This window comes from Copadichromis virginalis, linkage group LG5, assembly GCF_057382275.1.
Source record: "Copadichromis virginalis isolate Kocher_CV1m ecotype Utaka linkage group LG5, C_Virginalis_male_GT1.1, whole genome shotgun sequence".
NCBI lineage: Eukaryota > Metazoa > Chordata > Actinopteri > Cichliformes > Cichlidae > Copadichromis > Copadichromis virginalis.
Window position 1 is genome coordinate 11,135,148 of NC_140622.1, and position 16,984 is coordinate 11,152,131.

General features: G+C 42.1%; 1 protein-coding gene across 2 annotated transcripts; it reads right to left on the reverse strand.

The window, feature by feature from the left end:
• Positions 1-50: 50 nt before the first annotated feature.
• Positions 51-16,682, reverse strand: grm6b (glutamate receptor, metabotropic 6b). 2 transcript variants are annotated; one of them, XM_085455849.1, is made up of 11 exons: positions 16,376-16,682; positions 14,887-15,476; positions 11,401-11,617; positions 9,809-9,944; positions 8,780-8,934; positions 8,344-8,484; positions 8,065-8,265; positions 7,146-7,285; positions 5,812-6,435; positions 5,425-5,736; positions 51-1,592 (listed from the first exon to the last, which is right to left on the reverse strand). In XM_085455849.1, exons 2-11 carry the CDS (start codon positions 15,421-15,423, stop codon positions 1,353-1,355), a joined length of 2,703 nt encoding a protein of 900 aa, XP_085311975.1. In that variant the 5' UTR covers positions 15,424-15,476; positions 16,376-16,682; the 3' UTR covers positions 51-1,352. The 2 variants fall into 2 exon arrangements, with proteins under 2 accessions (XP_085311975.1, XP_085311974.1); XM_085455848.1 differs by having other exon boundaries at positions 8,065-8,484.
• Between the last annotated feature and the right edge of the window lie 302 nt (positions 16,683-16,984).

Sequence of the window (16,984 nt, forward strand, 5' to 3'; positions counted from 1 at the left end):
TGCAATTGACAATTTCTTCTAGACTTTTATTCACAAACATGTCAATGACCTGGACTTCCCTGCAGAGGGCAGTACAAACAAGATTTTCTCACATAAGGGTATGAACCTGGCAGCCAGCCTGCGTCGTGAGTGATACTGCCTGCATGTGAGGAATGCTGAATCCATTTATATTGAAGAAGCCAGAACAACAGGAAAAGGCTCAAAAAAACATCAGTCAAAACCTGAGTTATGCATCGTGGTCAAGTAACAAAAAAAACAGCGCTGCAAATAATATACTTGCAAAAACTAATAAAATAACATAAAATTGGGGCTTTTTGCTCATTCTGCCCCGTTTTCAATGTCAAATGAATTTTAATGTTTGCAGAACTGGTGAAGATGGAGGACCTTTCATGGAACAACATCCAACGCAGCCAAAAGAGGTGAAGCTTGCTTGTGATGTTCCTGTGCATTAACATAAATGTAGCCTGTCTACAGCTTTGGCATGCAGCCCTCACAAACTGACCTTTATACAAGTTTGCTTGATATTTGGACAAACAATATGGGGAAAATGCCAACCATTGTTTTCCACTGTGGAAAACTGAAAAGTAACAAGTACAAGATAATGCATCCTGTTCACAATCACTTGTATCCTTTGTGCACTCATGAACTCAGTTTCCAGAATAAAAGTAATTCATTCTCTGCCAAAATAATTGCAGTGATAAGACTAATTAAATGCTGTGTTTCCTTAGTGACTGGATATTGATTTAGCTGTGAGTGATTATAGTTTTGTGGTTCGTTGTATCTAGCCCAGGGGGTCGTCATGACAGGACATAGTGGGGCATTTTAAAAGATACATCCTTCCAGTGCAAGCAGAAGAAAAGGTTACAACAGCCCATATAAATAGCATTCGTGTAAACGTAAAACACATAACCCATGCAGCCTGTGAACAGCGATGTTTCATTGAGGTTTGACAGAAGCATACATCTTACTGCCAAGCAAAGGTCTCCATTTAAGCTTAACATTTTTTAATTGTCTTCCATTTTCATGTCAACACATCTATATGTAGATCATTCTGAAGTCCGTTCAAAGTGGCTCTGTATCTTTTCCATAGCCCTGCTAAGCTGTCACATTTTCCCCATGATGTAGAGTGAGCCTTTCAGGTTTCTTTTGTGCTTTCACTTTCTGGATTATCTAAATAAGTGTGAAAAGAAACATCATCCACAAATGTTTTTGCTGGTATTTCAATCCAAAATAAAAAGGGGGGATTCAAAGAAGAAACACACAATCCAGCCACAAAGCTTAATTAAATGCTATTTTTTCCCACTCTTTGCAAACCATTTCTTTGTTGGCTTCAGTTGTCATTTTGATTCCCGTCACTGTGACCTGTCAGGCTCGATCTTGGACTCTCCGTTCTGTTTGTCGTTGGACTTCAGGGACAGGTGCGTGGTCACGGTAGCCGCCTGAACCACGGCTTTAAAGCTGCGCTTTCTCTTTTGGACGTTCTGCTCCGGGTGGAAGATGATGACGTAGACTTTGGGGATATAGAGCATGCCCAAGGATACGGTGGCGCTCAGGCTCATGGACACGGTCAGAGTGGTGGTTTGGATGAACATCTGCAACAGAGACGGAGGAGTTCAGAAAAATCCTTCCACACACACACTTCTGTGTCACTAAGAAAATTATAGATTTGTTTGTTTTGTTTTGGTGATTTTAGCCTTTATTTGACGGTTTGCAGGAAAGAGGGGGAGAGAGGGCATTTCAGCCATAAGGCTTAAGAGCGCCTGCTCAACCAGTAAGTTAAAGTAGTGCCCATAATGATTCATTAATTATGGAAAAAGTGGCTGGCTAATCAAACTTGCTAGCTTTAACCGATACTACTTCACCTTCACGTTCAAATTCTGGCACCAAAAAGCCCAACATGGTGTAGTCAAAACACAGAGTCCAGAAATCCATAGGTGAGCTTGCCATGGCTATATCCATTTGTTATATACAGTCTATGGTAATATATTTCCAATACCGCAATATAATTTATTTTAATAACCCAAAAAATATTGTTTGGCGCAATAATTTATACATAAACGCAAAACAACAAGATGTCTTGTTGCATCTACTCGCATTTTCCAGTAGGTGAGCAAGCACATTTTTTAATTTAATTAAATTTTATTATATTTTGGTGTTCTGACCCACAAGAGGAAGCAAGGGGTCAAAGTTGAATGCCCAATGGAGGTGGTGTGTCCTAATTTCATGCATACTGGATGCAGCAGCAAGGATAGTTTGGAAAGCAGGGTACATGTAATCTGCGCTGTCACAATGCAGTCCTTACAATTTTCATCTCAAAGCAGGGAAGGCAGTGTTTTCCCCCTGATGAATGATTTATGATCTAGTATATGAAGTCAGGAAAAGAGCCTCTATTTATGGGCTTTGACCACATCTAGCTGCTCTTCCTCTTTTTTTCCTTTTTTCTTGTTTTGCATGCATCCGACAATAATCACAGTGAGCGACTTCTTCTGAGATCTGCCTTCAATGAATTATAAAAAAAACCCCTCATTATTCAAGAAAACTAAACAGGTCATAAATAAATAAAACCACAAGTATCATAAATAAGAAATGTTTTGTGCCATAAATAGGTCGCAAGTTGCATAATATCCTCAGCAGCAACACATCCTGGCTCATGTCCATATAGTACAGTTCCTTTTATCATCTTTTACATGTGTTTGTCCCTGTAGTGACGTCTCCCTTTATGAACGGAGCTGTTTACTGTTTAGAAGTGAAGTGGACTGTAGTTATGTGGCCCGAGCAGAAGGACTAGCTGAGAATCACTGTATGGTCCTTTCATAGGTAATTACAGTCATCACAGGTAGATCACCTCCTCCAACATGTGATGGGAGCATAACAGCCGCTACTTTCATGAGCCAGACAAAAGTTAAGGTCTATATTTAGCTCTTTTTCTAAGTGATGATTAATTGAATGGGATGGCTGAATTGGTCTTGGAGGGCTTCTTATCGTCCCTCTGCACATCTGACCTCCTTTCCTTTTCTTAATTCACTTCATTTCCATTTGGAAGAGGTGAAAAGACTTTGAAAGCACCTCAGGCAGTAATTGTTTCAGCCTGACTGGTTCATAATACAGCTCTCTATTAGCCAAAGCCCGTCTCTATTTTTCAAATATCCCCCCCAACTGTCTTGTACTTTGTGACGGCAGCAAATAGCCCACAAGCTAAATGAAACCCTCAGTACAGTGGGAGCAGGATGTCCTGCGAGTACAGCAGGAAGCAAATACGATATGACAGGCAACAAACTCAAATTTCACTTTCAGCATCTGAGGGATTCATTTACTTTCTTACAGTTCGTGTGTTACTGTGCATTACGTAACTCGATTCAGCATACTGTTTATTTTAACTGTAAGTGGAGCTCAGGGAGTGCTTATGTAATGTAACGAGATTTAATTATGATCTTGAAAAAGATCAAATTTGACTATGTAGAAGAATTTATTGACCTATCATTTAGTGGGTCAAATTATTTCTTTTAATTTCTTTTTGTCCCAACCCAACACAAAGAGCAGCCAGAAATAATTCAGCTATTCATTTGTCCTTTTAAAAAGTGACATTTTTACTAAACAGATTTATTTTTGAGCTGAAGCTATTATATCAGTCTCTGAAAGTCATCATCTGAAAATTTCCTGCTATTCTTTGTCTCATATAAAAGTTTTTGTTTTTGTTTTTTCTTGCCTCCAAAAACTGTTGGCCTACTCCAAAGAGGTTGTTAAAATTTCCTGAAAACACAATCATCAGAACTGTAAAATACCTTTCATTATTATTATTAATATTATACATAAGAAATTGCCATCTTCAACCAATTGAACACATTGGATTTGTATCATCAAATCAAAAAGCCACAAGTTATATCCATCCATCCATCTTCATCCGCTTTATCCGGGGCCGGGTCGCGGGGGCAGCAGCCTAAGCAAGGAGGCCCAGACCTCCCTCTCCCAAGCCACCTCCTCCAGCTTATCCGGGGGAATACCAAGGCATTCCCAGGCCAGCCGAGAGATATAATCTCTCCAGCATGTCCTGGGTCTGCCCCGGGGCCTCCTCCCGGTGGGACATGCCTGGAACACCTCACCCAGGAGGCGCCCAGGGGGCATCCTTGTCAGATGCCCGAACCACCTCAGCTGGCTCCTTTCGATGTGGAGCAGCAGCTGCTCTACTCTGAGCCCCTCCCGGATGGCCGAACTTCTCACCCTATCTCTAAGGGAGAGGCCAGCCACCCTTCGGAGGAAGCTCATTTCTGCCGCTTGTATCCGCGATCTCGTTCTTTCGGTCACTACCCACAGCTCGTGGCCATAGGTGAGGGTAGGGACGTAGATCGACCGGTAAATTGAGAGCTTCGCTTTTACACTCAGCTCCCTCTTCACCACGACGGACCGGTGCAGCGTCCGCATTACTGCAGCTGCAGCCCCAATCCATCTGTCGATCTCCGGCTCCCTTCTCCCATCACTCGCGAACAAGACCCCGAGATACTTGAACTCCTCCAGTTGTGGCAGGAACTCATCCCCGACCCGGAGTGGGCACTCCACCCTTTTCCGGCTGAGAATCGTGGCCTCAGATTTGGAGGTGCTGATCCTCATTCCCGCTGCTTCACACTCAGCTGCCACAAGTTATACTCTATTATAATTCATAACTTTACTTTAAGTAGATGTACAAAGTGATAGCAGCAACACAAATAAAATTTCACATCTAAAAATACTCGCTGGCCCCAGAAATTATGATATTACCTGTGATGCAGTTATGTGCGAGTAGGTTGTTGTACTCAATTTCAGGAAAACTTAGTTGCGTCAAGTTAATTGTTTTTATTTTTCATATTTCAAAATAAATAAATAAAGGCAGACAAATAAAAGCACTGATGTTATAGGTACAATATTTTATCTAAATATCGTGGAGTTTTTAATCTCTTTTTTTATTCTCTAATAAATCACCAGATCATTTTCTCACCTAATTGATTTATATTGTCAGACCAAAATCCATATAAATTTGAAAGGATCTAAAAGGGGAAAAACAGGAAATTTTTCACATTACATGCTTTACATAAAGTAAGCAGGTAAGAATTCATTAACCAGTGATGTCAACTGAATATTCAGGTAATCAAAACTTCACTCTCAGGATATAAAACTTGTTGGCCAGTGGTGGATGTTTTAAGGCTGTAGTTAACCCTCCTGCATAATTCACTTGTATTCCATTTATCAGCATTTTTCACGTCATTGTCATTTGGAAGTAAAATGCCCCTCCCTCAAAGTTTATTTTTTCTCTGTGCCGGCCTGCTTTCCGTTGCCAGACTTTCTCTGACGTTTGGTGGTGTATGCTCTCCACATTCACAGTAGCCTCTTCCTGTTTATATGAACATTTTCAGAATTTCTGAAACCATGCACTGCCCTTGTTACATTTCTTACCTTCTCTGTAGACTGCGCTGTGCCAAAGAAGATGGGTACAAAGGCCAGCCAGATGATGCAGGTGGTGTACATGGTGAAGCCAATTGGTTTGGCCTCATTGAAGGTCTCAGGAACTCCTCTGCTTTTAATGGCATACACCGTGCAGGTGATCATCAGTACAATGCTGTAGCTCAAACACAGTATGAGGGACAGGTCGGACATGTCGCACTTGAGAATTCCACGGGCAAACTCTGGGTTTGGAGGCTTCTGCTCTTCATAGTCAATGATGGTGTGCGGGGGGATCACACCAAACCAGATGAACACCGCGAGTAACTGTAGAGGAAAGGAGCTTTAGACTGCTGCATGAGCTTTGACTTATCTATGGCGGAGAAGCATTGATAAGCTTACCTGCACTGAGATGAGTATAAAAGTAATGATAAGCTGAGAGGTCGGGCTGATAAACTTAGGAGGTGTGACCGACTTCTTGCCCTGCTCAAAGATGCGGTAGATCCGGTTGGTCTTCGTCAGCATGGCGGCGTAGCTGATGCACATCCCGAGCCCCAAAAACAGGCGGCGGAAGGCGCATATTGCCACACTGGGCTCTGCAATCATGAAGAAGGTGATGAGGTAGATGAGGAAGATTCCTGTCAGCAACACATAGCTGAGCTCTCTCCCAGAAGCCCGGACAATGGGTGTGTCATTGAAGCGGATGAAGGTGACAATGGCTCCGGTGGTTGCTAAGATGCCCAGGATGGCCAAGAAGACGGGGATGATGGCCCAGGGAGAGCTCCACTCCAGCTTGATGATTGGTGTGGGGCGGCATCCCGTGCGGTTCTCCAAGGGCCTCATGTCGAATGGGCACATGTCACAGGTGAATTCATCCAGCAGATACTGGTAGCCATCACAGAGCTCGCAGTGCCAGCAGCAGGGAACACCCTTGACCATCTTTTTCCTCTCGCCAGACTCGCAGGGAAAACTGCACACCGACTCTGGAATTTTACGGTCACCGCCCGACCACTGCATCTCCTCTGACTGAAATGGATGCACACACACACAGTGTGTTACTATATTACAGCTGGCTGTGACTTAACACAAGGCTAATAACTGTGAAACAAAACTCCTCAAAAATACTTCTTCCACAATCACTTAAAGCCTATGAAAGCCAGGTAAACTGGCATAAAAAGAATAAAATTGTTAGCTTGCAGTAAAAGGAATCTTAGAATGAAAGGATAGTTTGCAATTTTGAAAATTATACTTTCTTGCCACTTTCATATCTGCTGAATGCAAGGTTTAGCATAGAAACTGGAAAAGGTAACTATCTATATCATCTAAAAAGAACAAAGTGTCGGGTCGTACTGTAGCAGAAACGTACAGCTTTTGCACCGAATAATTTCATGGTCATGGGAACTGGATGCTGGGCACCTTCAGCTTCTAAGGTGACGACCCCACAATAATAGAGCAAAAACTCTAACATTTAGATGCCCCCCAGTGAGCAAGCATTTGGCAACAGTGCGAAGGAAAAACTTCCTTTCAGCACGAAGAACCAGACTCGCAGAGGGGCAGCCATCTGCCACAACCAGGGGGTGAGGGGAGGAAAACAGGACAACGAGACATAATGTTAAACTAGAGCTTTGTTTCCAGTTTTTATGCAAAACTAAGTTAATATCTCATCTTCTCATGCAGCAGAAATGAATTTCTGAATATCACTCTGTACCACAACTGTAGTAAAAATAGACATTTACATTGAGGCGAAGATGGTTTGTCCACTGGCCGATATTCTTGTAGCCAGGATTGCTGACATTGGACATCTGGTACTGGAAGATGTCATATCGACCCGGAGCATCTCCATTTTCATTGAACATCACTCCAGTTCCTGCGCTACCTGTTAGATGGAGACAGTCTAAATGACCTATGCACTATCAAAAGAAAGCCAAAAGTCAGAAGGCATTCAAACTGCCTTAACCAGAGAAAAACACCCCCATCTTTAGCGGCAGAGAGAACACCCACACACTGTTGAATGCAGCTTATTGCTTACTTCACTCTTGTGCAATCATGTGAAAGCTGAGTGCAGGATGCTCTTTAGTGAAGGCTCTCCTCCACGAGTACAGTCTTTCAGTGCACTCTCCTCTGTTGCCCTAACGTGATTGAATGTTCCTCTCGGGTCCCTGCAGGCGCTAAATCAGAAAATCTTCCATACAAGCCAAGGTCATGCAGCAAGAGGAGCGCAATAAATAGGATGCTTTCACAGGACACTTTTTTTTTTTTCTTTTTTCCAAACTGCAATATTTTTGTATGAAAGATGAGGATGAAAAGCGGGTCCGTTGTGTATAGAGAAGAGCGAGGACGCAGCCCAAGGGAGGGGACGTGCTTTGAAGAAATGCGCCGTGTTCTGCAGCTAAGCACATTAGCAGAAACATCTCAAAGCTTCCGTTTTCAACACGACCTCCCTTCCGCTGCGTTCCCTTTTAAATTTGCTTCTTTTTAAAAACCTCTCCAGTGGCAGAGAGCGGTAGTTAGAAAAGCATGGCTTTTGCTAACAAAAAGATCTCCTTGCAGCATTTCTCTCCCCAGCAGCAACGAAATGAAACTCTCCTTTTATCTAAATAGCTAGACATATCAGGAGGTAGGTGCGGAAAAACTGACTGAAAGTTGGAAGCTCACCATTGAAGTTCACAGAGCGAATGTACTGGAGGAGCATGCGTCCATCTACGGGGTCCATCTTTTCGCACACGCCCATGGAGCCAGCACAGAGGTCCAGGTGCATGCTGTGCAAGGCGTGGGCCATGGCGTACACAGCATCAATCACAAACTGCACCTTGCCCTCCTGTTCGTACTGAGAGTCTCGGCTGATTCTTTCGTCACCTGCCGGACAACAAAAATGACCAATACATAAGTCAGATAAGGTGACACTTTTTAATTTCGGTGCTGCTCCCTGCTTACCTGTACATTTTCTTCTACCAGGATCGTATTTTATCCCAAGACGAGTTAGTTTACACTTGAAGTCATCCTCCCAGAATTCTGCAAACCAGATGTTTCTCCTGTTGTTCTCCAGCGACCTCGAAGTGAAGTACTGGTCGAACCCTGAATCGTTTACGCATTTAATTTAAAAACAGTTAAAATAACAGGACTTCACATGTTGGAGCAGAGATAATGGTAAAAAAAAAATCCTTTGAAATATGGCTCTAAGTCACTTTTCAGAATTTATACAGGCTGGAAATATCAGATCGGGATATATCAGACTTATCAATCGTTAATTTCCTTTATTTGGTGCATTGATATTAGACTCATCTGTCAATGTCACAGGCTTCTGTGGGTATGCTTATTGGATCCAGCTGTTCAGAGTTAGATTTAAGGCTCATTTAATACATTTTCCTACCGTCAATGGAGGCTCTTTTAGGCAGGATGGTGACAGCACCCTCAGCCACCTCCTCCTGGTCTTCAATCGCAGAGTTTTTGGATCCCCAACTATCCGATCCAACAAATAGGAAGTGGCCTGTCAGGTTGGCCTTTTTGGCAGCCTGCAACACCCGTCTAAAAGATACAGTTATATATCATGATGAAATTTCTTCTTCTTCTGTCATTCTTTGCTCAGAGTGGTTAGAACAGGAGACTACATAGTTAAATGTAAAACAGCATCCTTGTGGGGGCCTCTGGATGTCTGGAGTTTTGATCTCCTCCATACCTGCTTCATACCCTGGGGGACGGGGCTGTGGCTCCCCACACTCCCTAGCAGATCGTTACATGGAGAAACCTTTGGAATGCAAGCATGCTGATCCACACAGGTATGCACACAGGTGTACACACGGGTATTCACAGATGCGGACTACAGCTTTCTTGGCTGCTGCCTCAAAGCACATTGTGCGCTGTCTATCTTGCGTGCTGCACAATATCGTTTATTATTTAGTATCTACTGATATCTACTGCTAGCTAGTTTGTGATGGTGCCGGTTTTTTTTATTATGTTGCTCTTTGTTGTTTGCTTTCTCCTCTGTTTTTTTTCTCCATACAGGTGACCCAGGTGTTTGTTTTTTTTTTGTTTATTTGTTTTTTTTCCTTCCCCCCTTCTCACCGTCTCTTCTCCCCTTTGGTTTTCTTTCTCTGCCTCTCTTTCTTTCATTCTTTCTCCCTGTCCTATCCCCCAGTCATGTCTGTCCTGTTTGTAGCAACTGAAAATAAAATAAATTCATAATTATAATAAAGGTCAATCAAATGGACCAATATGGCAAGGCCATGATGATCCACTTGGTAAAATAAATCCGCTTGGCATCTTTCTTGGCCTTAAGACAACAATTCTGATGGCTAAAGATCCAAACGGGACACAAAAAACCCCCAAAAAAAACAGCATCCTTGTGAATATCTTGCAGACTTCATGTATCTAATACACCATGCAGCAGAGCATGACTCACTTGATGTCATCCTCATTGGCAAAGATGATAACCCCGCGAGCGTTGGAGGTCTCCATCAGTCTCTTGATGATTTTATCAAACTCCCCTGGTCTGGGCTCTCGTGGAATCCTTATGGACTGTGCAATACACAGCCCTCCTGTGTCACAGACCAAAAAAATCATCTTTTATTGTTTGCAGTGTTAGCATGCCAACATTAGGTCAGTTGTAAAGGTAGCTAGGTTTTCCCACGACTCTGCAAAAACAACACCCAGCTAAGGTGTTGGGGTTTTTTTGTCTGCTAATTATTTAGATTAATGAGCTTAGACCTATGTGTCAAAATAGCAATAATATCATAACATGAAAATCCTTGCTGTACACACAATATTATATGACCAAATCCTAGTAAATTCCAGAATGGGAAGAACACACTCAAACCTTTCTGCTGTACTGAGACTGAGCCCAACACCCACCACACAGTATCAGATCTTTGTTTTGGGTTAGAGTCGGGTGGACCAATCCAAATATCAATATTAATGCTATTATTGGTATCAGATCAATACCAGCACCAGTAGATCGACAGTTTGTCTTTGTTCTCCAAGTTCAGTATGCATCTCACCGAATTGTGTTAAATACTAAAAAAAAAAGTCTCCGAAAAACCCAGTTTCAAAATACATGAAACCTGAAAGGTGTGTTTTGTTGTATTCACTAATTCTTTCAAAAAGCAATGGTCATTAACATGTGTTCTGAATTTGCATATAAATTACGATTAATCTCTGAAATAATAATGCACTGCTCTCACTCTGAGCTCCCTTCGGTCGATAATCCGATTTTTTTATACCTGCACCTCTGTTTCACACACACTTTAGAACTTATTGTCCCATCCTGGTTAAATTCTGTTATATCACTGCAGCCATGGGCAGAAATGATGTGTAGAGGGAGACAGAGGTCCTCACCTCCAGTGTTGCCTTCATCATTGTAAACATAACTGCATGTTGCTGAGATGCAAAATGATTTATTTGAGTATTGAAAGATGGATTACCTATCATTGCATGTCATTTCCTAACTCTTTTACATTCCAAAGGTGAATTTCAAACAAAGGGTGCGTAAGACATTCTATTAATTATTGATTATTATTTCACCGCCCAATAGAAAGAAATGGTTGTAACCAGCTTGCACTCTGGCAGCTCTCTTACCTTTAATCTTGTTCTTCAGGGCAGTCATATCTCTAAATGCACGAGATGATCTGTCTCCAATTAAAATTATTATAAATGACTGAATTTGATCTAGATTCACCAATCAGATACAATGTATAAAATATTATGGCAAACCATCCAGAAGTCAAGATAGAGATATTTCCATCTGGATAAAGTAATGGACAGCAGACAAAGCTGTTAGAGTCTGTCCCATACTGTCAATCACTGATGTATGTGGATTTGATCATATTAAATGTGATCACTAATACATTAGGACTAACATGTCATCCCATCGTATAGATTTAAAAGCACAAATGATTTTATTAAAGCATTGCTCCTTCCTGTCTTTTAATGAGTGGGAAAAACACAAATGACTAATCCCTTGTTGTCGTGACACGTCAGTGCAGTCAGACACACAACCTGCTTCTCTGGAGATCTGGAGGAAGGCATCCACTCCGCTCTCTCCGTAGTTGCCCTCAGATGCCAGCGTGGACACGTAGTTCCAGCCCATGTTCTTGACGATGTCCACCATGGCCTGAGCCTGGTAGGAGTCAGGAGGCACCACACGGGAGAAGAACTCATAGCGGCTTTTGTCGCTCAGCTCCGGGGCAGTCGATGCATAGCTGATCTGGGGGATCTGAGACACAGGGATGGGTCATTTGTGATGAAAGAGTCGGGTCAAATGGAAAACATGAGCAGTGCTGATTATTAGGCCAATATGTGAATCCAAAGGTAAAAGGGATGACAAGAGGCAGTGAACCATGTCAGGAGCATGATGCACCACTTACTCACAGGCAAGCCCTTAAATGGATGCCTCCCACAGTAATACTGGCAAGTCACAGTGCATTAAAATCCCAAAATTGGACTATCATAGAGCGTTCATCTCTTGAAAATCCCAGAGCTGGTTTGCACTAACGATACAGCCAATGTCACAGTAGAGTACAGATGGTGGGAACCAGAGCAGTAAAGGGGGAAAATAAGGATGGGAAGCTTAATTTGTTGGTGTGCTACATCTTTAATGACACAGTTTATGTCGACAGTCTCAACCCTGAACCTGCTAATGCCAGTCCCCCCAAACCTGGCTAACATCCAGCCCTCTCTGGAGAGCACCGAGAGATAAAGGTATTCACAAGGGGCAGTGACGGGGAGAAGGAGAGAGGACCGAGAGAACCATTTCACAGATTATCTGCAAGGATTAGTGTGGTTTTAGTCAAATTACGTTAAGCACAGAGGGAGAGACAGAGATCAGGAGCCTAGAGAAAGGTTAGCATTTCTCAGCTGTAAGCCATACAATACATTTAATTCTAGTGGCCACATGCAGCTTGCATTTGCTGGTCCGCGTTAACCCCGTCAGTCTCAGATGTACTGGTAAGCCTCTGTGGTCCAGACCACATCCTGAAATCAGGTTGGTGAACTTTCCTGCCCTCTCCTTCCCCCTTGTAAGAGTGACTGGCATGTGACATCATCAGTGTCCAGAGAAGTCTGTATCATTGTCTGAAAAGTCACTCAGATGTTTGCATGCAAAATTATAATGCACAAGACAAACACATAATCCTCTCCCAAATTAATCCCACAGAAGCATCTGCACCAATTCACTTGTTAAAATCAATAAGCCTTATCACTAACATAAGCATCCTCTTTTAGTCCAGTCTTGCTGAAATCTGCTTACAGTCATAAAACAAGTGAAGCTGAGAAAGAAACATTGTAATTTGAACAAACTAGACTGACTCATCAAGACACTGAGCCCGGGTATAGAATAAAGAGGCTGACAAACATGGATATAATTATGACCCTCTGGAATGAGTCAGTATAGAACATTCGCCTACAGGTGCATCTTACAGGGGTTTGTGAAAGCTATATTAATGGGTTAGTTATTTTACACAACCTTGAATTATTAAGGGTTTAGACCCTAAAATATTAACTGTCAATGAACATGTTAAAGAGTTAATTGCTTCAGAGGTATTTGCAAAATTTATAAAAACTTCATTAAAGAAAACTCGATGAATGCATGCTCTATAACTCATTTAAAAATAGTCTCATATAAGATACCTTACATTATTTATAGTTTATGCTCACCTATTGAAAAAGGAAAAAAATAAAATAAAGATGCATTTGGAGCAGGTTACAACAAAAAGTGTATTGGTTATGAGCAGATGCTGAATATGTAAAGAACTTCAGACTAGAAGCATTTGCGGTCTGGAAAGCAGCACATATGGACGGTAGGAGGAAACGCACTATTTAGCTAAATCTACTTCACACTGGTCACAAATTGCTGCTATCCTAGAACCAATGTCATCCTGTTACCCTGACACTATTTTGAGCCCAGGGTCCTGAGCTGTTGAGAGGGGCTTAGTGGAGTTGGTGAATTCTGTAGTTAATACCTGCCCTCTACCCAAGTTGTGGATTCTAAGCTGAAGGTGGAGCAACTTGGATGGAGGGCAGATATTAACTGCAGAATTCACCAAAACAGAAACATCCAAACACATCAGCCTGGTTGTTACAATTTTTCTGTATTACTTGCTTGCCCCAAATGTTAGATTTGCACAGACTCAGTGTTCCATCATTGCTATAAACAATGTGTAATCAGTGTTTAAAGGTCAATCACCTGTCAAAGAAAAAGAAATACCTGGATTAACCTGCAGATTCCAACAATTACAATGGATTCACGGCCCTGTAAGTGTCACTCTGACAGGCAGCAATACACAGGTTCATTCAGGTCGCATAGCTGTTTCAGTTACACTGCTTTATAATATCATCAAGAGGTGGGATGTTTATCTCTGTAGAGCAGCAGTAAGTTCTTTAGGTAAAAACATAAAGTGTCTCAATACTATTTTGGTATCAGATGTCTTCATCTATCATTTGTCCAACCCTTTCCTTAACTGCTTATCCAATTCAGGGGTTCCAGAAGTACTGGGGTGGCTATACCAAAGGCAAGGTGCACCCTGGGCAGACGCGCACACGTATCGCAGAACTAACACAGAAAAACAGACAAACATCCACACTCACATTAACACCTACGGCCAATCAACCTTACATCCAATCTAATTTCTCTTTGAATACCTGGAGCTCAGACTACCCAGAGGATGAATTCCATCAGAATGTAATCATGACCAAGGTCCACATTATCTTCTAAGGAGGGATTTAATCAATCTCAAATTTTAATAAAGAAGACCTAAATCTGCAGCGACCTAATCACAAATACTGTAACTCTACTGAGGCAGGAAATGAAGGTGCAGCTATATAAATTAACTTCATAAGTGCGAGCTCTCGCTCATAGGACATCTGTTTATTGGCCACAGCTGGTCACTGATATCACTGCAAGCTGCTCAAATCTAAAATTAGGAATGTATTCCATATAGTTGCTCATTTTCTGGCACAGTGTCCTCGGACTTGATGTGTGTAAATCATTTTTTTTAACATAGTGCTTCTGGTCCTTTTGTTGCTTCTGACTGGTTAAAATGTGGCGGTGCTGTTTGTGATCCTCACTCACTTTCTGAGTGAAGATTTTAGATGCTTTAATACTTTAGTAATACTTAATTCTTTCAAAGTGTTAAACTTTTACCTTTATTTTGCAAGCATGACAAAAGGAGAAACACTAAAACGGTAAATTTAAAAAAAAATGCCTTAAGATTCCAGTAGTTGTAAAATATTAAGCAAGAATGAAAGAAATGTTAGCTGATCACAGTTTGGTTAAACTTGTTTTCTTAAGGATAATTGTCATTGTCTCTCCTGACTGGAGAGTCCAAACCCAGTGAATGGGAACTACTGTGCTCTTTCTTTGTGAACAGATTCAGGAGAGGTTGTGAGGGGATCATTTTATCAGCTTACATTCTCAAAACACTCCCTGTCCCAAATATTTTGCCCCTTCACTGGTTAACAAAGCTAGGATGGTTAAAGAAATCTCACCGCAAACAGTCTGAGTACATTGGCCACCATGATGGACACCGAACTTCCAGATGCACCAATCACCCCAACCACCCTCTCCGGTTTTGGGAATATCGGAGGCTCTCCGTTTGAGCAGCGCACATCCGAGTTGTCCTTCTGGATGAGGGCCTGGACAAAGGTGAGCGACTGTTCCAGGGCATACGTGTCTCTGGAGCAGGTGTCGAGGATCCGAGCCCCAAGTGTGATGTTAGGCAGCAGCTCGGGATCGCTGTTGATCTGGTCCAAGGCATAGAGCATGGCCTCCAGTCGATGGATCCCTTTCTCTCTCTTGATCTCTCCGCAGGGTATCCCAGCCGGACCCCGAGAATGCATAGGGAAGAGGCCGCCCAGGGTGATGTCGCCTTCGATTTTGATGGACTGAGGCTGGGTGCCCTGCTGGGCACGTGAGGCTGGACTGAAACCCACCAGCAGAACCCAAAGCAACCGAAGCCATGGTTTGTATCCATATGACGTACCAAACCAGGAGCACTGATGGGATGAGAGGACCTCTGATATCATGATGACCAGCAGAGGTACTGACAGCACTGGGCCACTCCCTCTACCTTTGACACCTGAGGGAGTTAAGAAAAGGGGTGTTAACATCTGGTTATTATTGAAGTTAGAGCATGTAGAAGCTTCATACACTTTATTCTCTCCGGTTTACCTTATTAACTATTCTTTTTATGGATCCACCACATCCATGAAGCAGTCTGGGTTGAATTTTTAAATACAGCATCCAACTTGAAATGCATAAAAATGTAAAATTCTGTGTGTCCCGTGCATCATTTTATAAATATTTATCTTTAATTCCTTATGGCAATTATGATATGTTTAAGGACGATAACTGCAGAGCTGCAGAGTCAATGCTAACAGTGATTCCCTTATTAGGTAATGATGCAGAAAAAGCACCTACAGTCTAACATCGTTTCCTGTGCTTTGAATGAGAGCTGGGAAAACGTAGGAGAAAGAACAAAATATAAGCGATAGATGGAGGTGCACTTAAAAAAAAACCTGTGGCTGAAGAGTGGATTTTAGCCAAGATGCAGGATGACACAGAGTGGAAGCTTTTATCATGAAGAGCAAAGAGGCGATGATGGAAAACACTATAAATTTTGCAGAACAAAACATTGACTAAATCCTGACCGCATTTCATGCTTCAAAAGCCGGAGCAGGTTAATTATATCTGCACGAGGATCACTGCCAAAATCCACAATGATCAGTTGAGCCCGTTCCATTTAAAAAAAAAATCACAATTATAATTTCACAAGGCTCTAAATAATAATTACAGGATAACGTCATTTTCTTAGAATGATAAAAACTCATATTTAAAATACCTCTGCTATACCGTGATTATAAAGTTAAAAAAAAAATACATGCAATCAATGCAAGAATGATTTGAATTTCCACAAGCTGCATTAATCACATTTTTTTAAACTTCTTCATAGTGAAGAAGGAAGAAGATAAGTCTTACCTGCCCATTCTTCATGGACCAGCCTTGATTTTGTCCATCACACAAACTCTTCCACGCAGGCCTCCATCCAGGGTCCAAAATGTGATTATTATATCTGGAAGCAAGGCTCTCCTCTCCTGACTGATCGTAAATCCTCTGTCATCTCAGTCAGCCTGTGTGCGCTCTCAAAAATAACCAAAGACTCTCTAAAAACAATGGTCCAACAAAAAAAAAAAAAATTGTTGTGGTTTAGTAAAACAAAATGAAAAAACAGAGTTCTGCAGCTTTTTTGGAGGGGGGGGGGGGGGGTATAATATCATGTGAGAATCAGAGAAAAGTGCAACATTACAGCAGTGAGATTCTACAAATCACCGCCAAATCCCTTAAAAGCCCTCTCACATACACTCCCTCTCTCTCGTTCTTTTTCCCTTTGAGCGCGCCTCTGTCTGGGCACCCCCTCCCTCTCTCTCTCTCTCATGAACCCTCTCCTTGCTCGTTCTCTCTGCACTCTAATGGCCACAGATTGGGATTATCATGCAGGCGTCTGTGAAGAAAGCACTAGGTGGACTAGCCCTTTTTTTCATACAGCTGAACCAAATGCAGAACCCTCCCCCCTGCAACACACACACC

What these genes read in the sequence shown, in the direction of transcription:
- grm6b (XM_085455848.1), bottom strand. Translation starts at nt 15,423, where the DNA reads ATGATATCAGAGGTCCTCTCATCCCATCAGTGCTCCTGGTTTGGTACG. An exon ending in TAAAAGAGCCTCCATTGACG is followed by an intron (nt 8,485 to 8,779) that starts GTAGGAAAATGT and finishes TAAACGATTCAG; the next exon opens with GGTTCGACCAGTACTTCACT. An exon ending in CAAACCATCTTCGCCTCAAT is followed by an intron (nt 6,436 to 7,145) that starts GTAAATGTCTAT and finishes CATCCATTTCAG; the next exon opens with TCAGAGGAGATGCAGTGGTC.